General features: G+C 34.9%; 1 protein-coding gene across 1 annotated transcript in view; it reads right to left on the minus strand.

The window, feature by feature from the left end:
• Positions 1 to 325: 325 nt before the first annotated feature.
• The window catches only part of TBC1D22A (TBC1 domain family member 22A), a 175290-nt gene continuing 165491 nt past the window's right edge, over positions 326 to 10124 (minus strand). Inside the window, exon 14 of the mRNA XM_082752207.1 lies at positions 326 to 3661. Within this exon, the coding sequence (XP_082608333.1) occupies positions 3533 to 3661 (129 nt within the window). The 3' untranslated portion in view covers positions 326 to 3532. The remainder of the gene's footprint in view (positions 3662 to 10124) is intronic.

Consider the following 10124-nt stretch of genomic DNA (forward strand, 5'->3'; position numbering starts at 1 on the left):
TTCTTTGCTTCCCCCAATTTAATTTCACTGCTCCATCAAATTTATCTTAATTCACTTTTTGCAGAAAATGCTCAGTACCTTGTGTTATACGGTATATGCAGAGACAGACCTCTGGAAGTTGTCTGCCTCATTAACTTCCAAAATCTATAAGACACAAGGGCAGATAGTTGCAGAAACATACCTAGGAACAGAGCTTTTTCAACTGCACTTGCTCTTGTGATATAGGGTTATGGGACCATAAAAAAAAAAAAAAAAAAAAAAAAAAGTGAACACACCAAAAACACACTTTGATGTATTATGCAATGTACTTGATGAAAACAATAAAAAAAGCTTTCCACTCTATATAGCACTTCATAAATATGCATTTATTTCCTCATTTTTCATCAGTTTTACAGTTTTAACCAGTGCCTCAGTGTTAATAATTGTCAGAAGCATATAATGGAACTTCAGACAGTTTTATTCTATAGTCCTGAAGTTAAAAACAAATTAATGGGCCTTTCCACATGGAACTGAGCCAAAAAAAAAAAAAAAAGCAACAGATTTCTTATACCGTATTAGTTACATAAGATTTCAAACTAACATTTCTATCCTATCGCATGTATTGTATTTACATATTGGAGTAATTTGTTTACTATTTACATATTTCAAATACTGTAGTCATAAATCTGTTTATATTGTACATTCCTGCTTAAATTCTTATTACAGAAATTCTTTAGCACACATTTTAGACACTACAGTTTTAATATTTCACATCAGTTTTAGGAAATTACTGCCTGGTTTCACTAATGATGTGTCAAGATGCCTCCTTCATAAGAAAATACATATTACAAAGGAATTTAATAATATTTGGAATCTTTTGAATTTTGAAAAGAATAAGTTCATGGGATGTAATAATCAGGAAGTTATTTCCTTTTCTATGTAATATTATGTTTGGAATGACATTTTACCTGAGATGTACAATCGTTAAATGTAAGGTTGTTGTTTGCTTTTGTTTTGGCTTGGTTTTAATAAAATGAAATATTTTATGTATATTTATGTAAAGTATTCATGTAATGTAATAAAAATTTTGAAATTTTACATAAATGTTTGCCTTCTTTTTACTGAAAACTATTCCTGTCTGTATAGATATATAAATGTTATTTATATATCATTTTATATATATATATATATATATATTATATGATATATAAATGTTATTTATATATCTATACCTCGTTTTCCAGAAAATTCTGTCTCTATATAAATAATCATTGTTACTATATTAGGAAACTTCCCACTATCCTTAAAAAGCAATGTGCTCAAGTACAATATTCAACTTCTGACACAGACACAAGAGTAAATGTGACCTCTGATGGTAATACTTTCTTCCAAGGGAAGAAAGAGGTACCTGTTGAATTTGGAAGACATGGCAGACAACTTATGTGGACCCGATGAAGGAAATTCTATATATCCAGTCCCAAAAATGTTATGCAGAAGCATCTGACACAGCAGACAACTTTGGGTCAGCTTTCCATGTTACATGTAACTACCTAAATAACATCTTAATTAAAAAATAATTATTATTATTATAGAAATCCATTACAACATTGTACATTTAATGCTGTGTGTCTTCTCTCAAGTTACAATAATATGCACTTCTATTAACAAATTACTGTAAATACTAAGTCTAAAGCAAATGTTCATAAAGTTCAGGTTTCTTTTATTCTGTTATTGGTAGATATTCTGTTAGGCACAATATGACATTCTTTGTAAACATAAAGAGAGATCATGATACATTAGAACATGAACTTATAGAAAATAATATACAGATATTTATGAAACACAGAACCACTATACACTCTAGGCACAAATGCAGCAACCTAGGAGGCTTGAACGTGAAGACATCAAAACTGAGAACCCCAGCTGATGTCAGTGGAACAGAAATGCATCCTAGTCAGAAAACCCTCCTGCTTCTGAATTAATTTGTTTCTCTCTCTTCCACCACTTACTTCATATAATTATAAAATACAGATCTCATAATGACATTGGTAAAAATGTATTTTCTTCTATTTACCCTGAAACACCTAATTACGTATTATAAAGTTTGTGTCATGAACTAATATGTCTAGAAAGCTTTCCTCAAAACGTATATTTACATATTTTTAAGAACTTTAAAACAATCTTGCAATAACAAGTCATAAGAGAAAACCTCTTGAAAATCTTTTACTTTCCAAAATTAAAAGTGCACTACACTTTTTGTGTGACATCATGCGACTCTAGAACCGAACTGGTGAATTACTATTCTGAGTTTCCAGTATATTGCTTATTGCACCTCTCACCCTTAATAACCGTACGTGTGGGGCAGGCACAAATTAACATAGGTTTATTTACATCTAATAGAGCAACATCAGAATTATTATCTGAAAAAAAATATTGAAAATAAATAGTGCACTTAAATTATGTAAGTTTTAAGAAATTATTCAGAATCCCATACTTATAAGAAGAAACATTGATTTCATTCTATAAAGTCAGAGAGGATTTTTATTCTGCTAATGATGCAGAAGTATCTGAGTGTATAGCTACTGTTATTGGGAACTATCTTCTCCCTTCCTCTGAATAGTAAGAAAAAAGGTCTTAAACTATTTAACAAATAAGCTTTGGACAGATATATTAATTTTCCTTTTCTAACATGCTAGAAATGGAGAATAAGGCAACAAATGAGAAACAAAAGATATCTTGCTTTGTAAACCACGCTTCTTAATGTGATTCTTAAAAGTGAACTTTCATGATGAAAAATTGAAAGGCTTGAAAGAAAGGCTTTATTTTAACAAGACCACATCTTCCATTTCATTCAATATTTTAAAAACACTCCAAAATAATATAAAGTGGGATGTATTTTAGTGCTACAGATGAGTCTTAGGTGTTAAGTCAGTTCTTTGTGGGCTAAAAAACATCTACAACACCCTACAATAATGAATTGTGTTTAGAAAATACCACCAATTTCCACTGCAAACTTACTTTCTTATATTATTGTATTCTAACCTCATTCCATGGAAAAAATAAAATATGGTGTGAGAACATCAGCATCTTCTGAGTTATAACCAGACCTCAAAACACAGGTCTTGCTATCTCAGATGGTCTTTATGACAGTGAAGAGTTATTTTTTTTTTATCTAAAGCAAGTAATTCAAACTGGCTGATAGTCATGTCAATGAAGTAGTCACAAAATCATTCCTTAAAGAAGTTTTAAAACTCAGGTACATACAACAATTGCTCAAATCAATTGCGGAAGGGGAAGAAAGACAATTATGTGATAGACGTTTGAATTCATTTTTCATGCTGAGCGAAAAAGTTCACTTTTAAGTTCATTCATTACTCAATATCCTTCTTTGTCCATTTCTTTGGTATTCTCTTCTCGTTTTGCAAGTTCTAACAGAATTTTAATGGTCATCTTCATTCAAACAAAAGAGCAATGAGCTGAAATCACAACCAAAACAACAGATGCCATAATACTGCAGAACACATTGGTCTTAATAATTTCTGGCTCTTTATATTCATTTCTTGTAATGATTGGGAGCATCTGCAAATGCAAATTTGAGTCTGTAGGCTTCTGCTAGGAGTACACTGATTTCTTCATTTCCCCAGTGTACTGTGGGCAAATTCTGTAAAAATATCAGCAATTCCTAGTTGGAGAGAGAGAGAGAAAAAAATAATTAATATATATATTCAAATATCAGTGTAATAGCAATGTAGTATAGAATGATAACTTATAAGCAATCATATAAGTCAGTACCCCATACAAACCTGAGATCCCCTTAGGTTAAGTGATTTTCTTGTAACTTGTTAAAGTTACAAGTTATATCTGAATTATAGCTATTTTTTAGTATTTATAAAAATTAAAAAAATAAGGGGAATGAACTCACTTGTTTTGTACACACTAACAGCTTTATTATGCATAACAGCTAATTATGTATATGTTTGCACAAATACATTTGTTAAGGTTTATTTTAAAGAGGAGGAATGAGTAAACAGGAATGCAATTAAGAACACAACCCTTATCCTGCTATACATCAGAACCCTGCCACATCATATATAAGCACACAGTCAAATCCTTTTCATAGGGGTCTTATTTTCCTTGTCTTGCTCCCGTTTCTCCCTCCTATGTGACTGCTTTCAGGAAGTGTGGCTGCAGAGCCCTTACCATGAGATTTCAGGCAATAGTGAGGAATATAAATGAACACAACACTTTTTCTTTTTTTATTTTTTTTGCAAGGCAACTATTTTAGCTTCACCTATTGCATGGCCTTGATAGATGGGTTCTTGTAAGATAAAACAAGAAAGAAAAGAAGTTGAGCAGTGCTGTATATTTAATTACGAATAATAAGTAGCAATAAAACAGAGTTAGCATGGGAATGTTTGTACTACACTTGAGAGCGCACATATTTTTAAATAAAGTATTATACGATTGCCAAAAGCACACTTAAAAAAAAATCTGTCTACTTTTCTGACAGTTATGCTGATAACCGTAATTAATAAATTTGCAGTGAAGAGTAAGAAGGTTGCATATAGAGATGACAAATGCCTACCTCCAGGAAAGGTCGTTTTTTGTTTTAATTTACCAAAGTAACTTTCAACGAGCTCAAAGACACAGTAGATAGTTACACGAATTTTGTGAAATTAGCTGTTTTCGTGTTTGCAGTGCAAAGACTTTTCCTGGTCATACTGCTGCTACAAATGCAGTACCACCCAGAGGATGGTCGGGCACTGGGACAAGCTCCCCAGGGCAGCGGACACAGCACTGAGCCTGACGAAGTTCAAGAAGCGTTTGGACAATGCTCTCAGATACATAGTCTGATTTTGGGGTGGTCCTTTGGGGACCCAGTTGGACTCGATCCTTGTGGATCCCTTCCGATTCAGGATATTCTATGACTATGAAATGATTCATGCTTCTTGAGTAGTGTTTAGATATTCCTTTGGGCTACTGTGCAAATAAATTTAGGCCTAACAAATCCTTCATCCAATGGACCTTTCCAGGACCACTTAGAATCATAGAATTGTTAGAGTTGGAAAAGCCCTCCAAGATATCTGCTCCAGCCATACCCCTACCACTGATGTCACCCACTAAACCATGTCCCTAAGCATCACGTCCAACCTTTCTTTGAACACCCCCAGGGACGGTGACTCCACCACCTCCCTGGGCAACCCGTCCCAGTACCTGACTGCTCTTTCTGAGCAGAAATGGCTCCTCACCTAATCGGATGTTGCAAACAGCACCTGCCTGTATAGAAGGTACTATTAAACTATTCAACAGCTAATTAACTAAAGCTACTGTTTCAGCACTGAAATTAGAATTTTACCATGTTAACACATTTGATCAGTTATTTCTGTGGCAATTGTGCATGCTTTTCAAACCGGAAAATGTTGCTACAGATTTGTGAAAGACTGATATAGCTTGTAGATAATGAATTCTGCTTATATATTCAGTTTTGAACATAAGGTGATCATACCGGATATGCGTATCAAAAAATTATTACAGAACTATCATTTAATTTCTTAAAACCTTCTACATAGCAGCCTTTTTTGCAAACAGCTGACTGTCTGGTATTTGGAAATAAAAAAGACAAAGGAAATACAGTAACAGTCATCCATATTTATTTTGTTACATTTACCTGCCCAAAGCACTGAAGGTACATTATCCAACAAAACAAACCCCATTTTCAAAAATAAATACAGTTTTAGAGGTTTGTTGACCTACAGAGAACCAGACAGAATCAATGAATTTTCTTCAAGGACATGTAGCAAAATAGCAGGAGAAATAAGGTGTTCCAAGCTTAAGACTGGAAATCTTCACTTTAAACTCTTGGCTGATACATCTTTAATATCCCTACTATATGAAGTTTAGCATGCAGCTGAAATATAAAGCAGCACTATTGATGAAGAAACAGTTTAATACTTATACGATCAATTGCAAACATTCAAAATTTTCATTGTAATCAAATACATTAAAAAATGGCAGAGTAATCCATTGACTGTCCAAGTTCATTTCCTTTTGGGTGGGCATTTTTCCTTGTTACCAGGGGAAAAGGATCAGTCCTTAAATACTCAAAGTCTAAGACTGACACTAACCAGTGAATATGCTTTATAGATTGAAATAAAGTAAGCGTATAACATCAAGAAACACTACTTGAGCGATTTACTGAAGATAAGGCTGATATTCCTGTGACTATTACTTGAAAGAGCTTCAAAATTATCTGAGATTGAAATAAATTTTACAACTTGTTGAAAAAGTAGAACCTGTAAAAAAAATTTCATACAGAAAAAAATTATTTGCTTTTTAGTCATACTACATTTATTGCTGTCCAAATCTGTAGCATTGTTAAAAAAATAAAACTAAACAAAATCCACCCAAATGTCCTAGGATATGAAGTGTACAAACATAGACTAATCAATATTTATTTACAAGAACACATCATAACAAGTTAATCTAAAGCTGCTCAATTTAAAAATTTACACTTGCAAAAGAGCAAAGATGACTATGTAAGTAATGACCCAAGAGTATCCACTCATTAATTATTATTCCTAGTTTTACTCCAACAGCTAAAGTAGGAAAGACTAGAGTTCTTTAAATAAGGCATCCATGCTAACTGCTTCAATTTGCTTTCCTATTCATAATCAAAATTAAAATATATGAGACACTCTCTGAAATATGATGAATCATGAACTTGGTTTAATATTTAAAATAAAAACTCCCTGGTGACAAACTGCTTGGTATATTTCAGAACTAGAAAACTAAGTCAAAAAAGCAGCATTTGTAATATATCCTTGCAATAATTTATTTTCTGCTTAATTTAAATGATATTGTAATGTCGCTTGGCCAGGGAATCTGTCAAATACTTCCTGATTTCACTGAAATTATTCACCAAATAGGAAGGCTGAAAAAGTATCTTGATATTCCTTACACATGTAATTAAATTGTTGCAAATCACAGTCTGAACAGACCTGGTTGGCTGCATTTTTTCATAAAAAGTGTCTAATAAGTGCATATGTGCAAACAGAATGATCACCACTGCCAGTTTTTAACTTTTATGTGAACAATTCCACTCTTCTCCCCGCACACTTGTTTCCATTGATCTTCTACATCCCATTATGCAGCAAAAATTAGCTGTTAAGGGGGCAATGCTTTACTACAAGCACTGGGGACCAAAACCATGATGAACTACCACTACGAACTAAAAGAATCTATCAGAAGAATGATGGGCTTAATACTCCATTTCACAGCTTAAAATGAAATACTTCAAAAGCAAATCACTTAACTGCGGCTTTTAATGCCTTTAAATAACAATAGTTTTCATCCTTTTCAAAGCACTTAAGATAATCTAAATTGTTAGATTTACTTACGTACACTGTAGAATGAAGTTGGCTTTCAAACAATTATAACCTCCAGCCTTCCCCAACTATTCCTTTAATACCTTTCATAGTACTGAATGCTGAAAAGATTTTAAAGTACTTTAAATACTTATTTTTAACTACCCAAGTCTTGTCATAACCCTGTGGGTTACACTGCTAGTAAACAGCCCTGTGACACGTCATGCACAGAACAACCAATACTGCATAAGGCTTTCACTTGCATGACTTACATGTATTTGCTCTCCAGCAGTGTTTAGGGGATTATTCTTAAACTAACCTAACCTTTATAATGCTGACAGAACTCTGACAATGAGCTGTCAGGACAACCATCTCCCATGAATGACATAGGTAAACTGGCAATCCCAAGAGCCAAAGCCATAAACCACATAGCTGACTATGAATTGGAGCTTGTACCAACTTGTACCAACTTGGGTCAGATGTGCAAAGGGCCCAGATGGAGAACGGCAGCAGTGGTTATCAATGGGTAACACAATCTCCATCACTTTATCAGATGTAACATTCATGAAAAAGAGCCACAACAGTTCTTTGAAAATATCAGCTTTTACTACCTTTTAGCAATGTCACAATTACTTTTGTGACAACGATGCCACCTAGTCTTTGCACGGGGCTTTAGAAATGTAAAGCATTTTTGCAAAATACATCAGGTTTTTCAGTTCCCTCAGATAAAACTAAGGATGGCATAAACTATCTTGCCCAAGGGCAGCCAGCAGATCATCAGCAGAGCTGGGGTTTCCAAAATCCCAGTCCAATGTTTGTTTATATTTTGGCTGCATCTACAACAGACATAGTCTAAATTACACTCTTTACATTTGGCAAACAGAGCATTCCAGTTTCATTGGACTCTTACTGCGCTGAACAGCCATACTCATCTCTTGAACTAAGGCCTAGCCGCATGAACTGGCCTGCCAGCACAACTCCGGCTCAATCGACGTGCTGCATTTCCCTGCTCATGACACACTGGGGAGAGGCCCTTCCAACCTCCCTTCCTCCTTGCCATTCAGGCAGCGGTGGGTCTCTTCCTTACTGAGGAAAGCTCTCAGGTATTTGAGGTATTCACAACCAGCAGCTAACTCCTGATCTAGGGAGAAACTGTTAAATTTAAACAAACAAACAAACAACAACAAAAAAAAATATCTTTAAGATTTAGAGAAAAAAATAAGAGTATTTTCAAAGTGTTGAAAACCTTAACATTTCAGGGAATGAAATGGCAGTCTGACTCCTTTCTTGCCTCAGTTTGGACACAGCAGGACCAAGCCTCTTCGGGGAATTCAGAAGTCTCCATGCACAGGAGCAACATCTGTGGTGAAGATGTACCACCCATGGCTGGGGAGGTTCAAGGGTCTGTATAGGTTTGCTCCTCTCTGCCCACCAACTAAAAGAAAAAGTACTGCTCTAGCTCTGAATCTAGCCTTGCTTTCAGTAGCGGATTGCATGACAGACCTCCCACAGTCCCTTCAACACTGAAGTTTTCTGGTGTTTTATTTTTTAAAGGACATGGACTTAATTAGAAAAGCAAACCAAAATGATGATAAAAGAACTGCTAAGTACACTTAATACACAAATAGAAGAATATTCAGTCTTGGGATATAATACAATACACAATTAGGAAAGAAACATAGGCAGAGAAATTGTGCTCAATGTAATCAGTGGAAATACCACAAAAAGAGGAAACTGGTAACTTATTTTTTTTTCTTTATATGGATTTTATTGCACAGAGTGCAGCCAACATGTATTTCATTGTATTTTATTCTTTTCCTTCTGCCTGTGAATGCATCCTAGTGTTTTTCAGTCTTTTGAACATCAATTGTTTGTAGTTGATTTTTGTTCCATTCTCCAAAGAGGAACTGCGTGGTAACCTCCCACATACCAATCTTCTTCGCTATTATCAGTAAGATTTCTCTGCTGTTTTCTCTCCAAGGAAAGGAAAAATTAACTCTTTAAGACAATGTATAAATATTTCAAATAATTTCACAATAACAAAATACACTCTGTCTTGTTGTCCTTTAAGGACATTCCCTGGATTTGGAAGATGCAATTTATTTACACAAGAGTTCACAGTGTCCATTTTTGCTTTAGTCTATTTTCATCAAGAGTTATAAGTGCTTCTTTGCCTCAGAGCTGTGTTTTTTTTTTTTTTTTCGTTTTTTTTGTTTTGTTTTTTTCCAATTTCTAAATCTTCTCTTACTATCTAATCCTCATCTTCAAAGCACAAGGCTTACCGTATGAATTAAACAACACCTTGGTTGTCCAAGGCTGGCTGCAAAGATCCTAGCTCAGTGAAGGCAATAGCAGCTAGTACGTGACATGACAGGAGAGAATGACAACTGCAACCCTAATCTACTTTTACTTCTGCTTCAGTGTGCTGAACTCACTGATGGGTCCCTACTAGGAGCTGACATTTCTATTACCACCACACACACCAATCTTCCTTGAAGCTATGAAGAAAAAATCACCTCCCTCAGCCATCATGTTCTTGGTGTGGTTCCTCTGTACACCAGCCTCCTGACTTCCAGACAAACCTTGCTCATTTATAACATTTGTCCCAGTGGCAAGTGAGAGTTTGCCTGTGGCAAGCTGCCTGAGACCAGGCCCCACAACGAGGAGATGGGCATCCGGGTCCAATCTTGTAAGGGTGGGAGGGGAGGAGACATCTGCCATTCCGGGCCTAAGAATGGCAGTAGCCTTCTGTGTGATTTCTTTTGCTTATCACTGTGCCTC

Source organism: Aythya marila (genome assembly GCF_965140915.1).
Source record: "Aythya marila genome assembly, chromosome: 1".
Classification (NCBI taxonomy): domain Eukaryota; kingdom Metazoa; phylum Chordata; class Aves; order Anseriformes; family Anatidae; genus Aythya; species Aythya marila.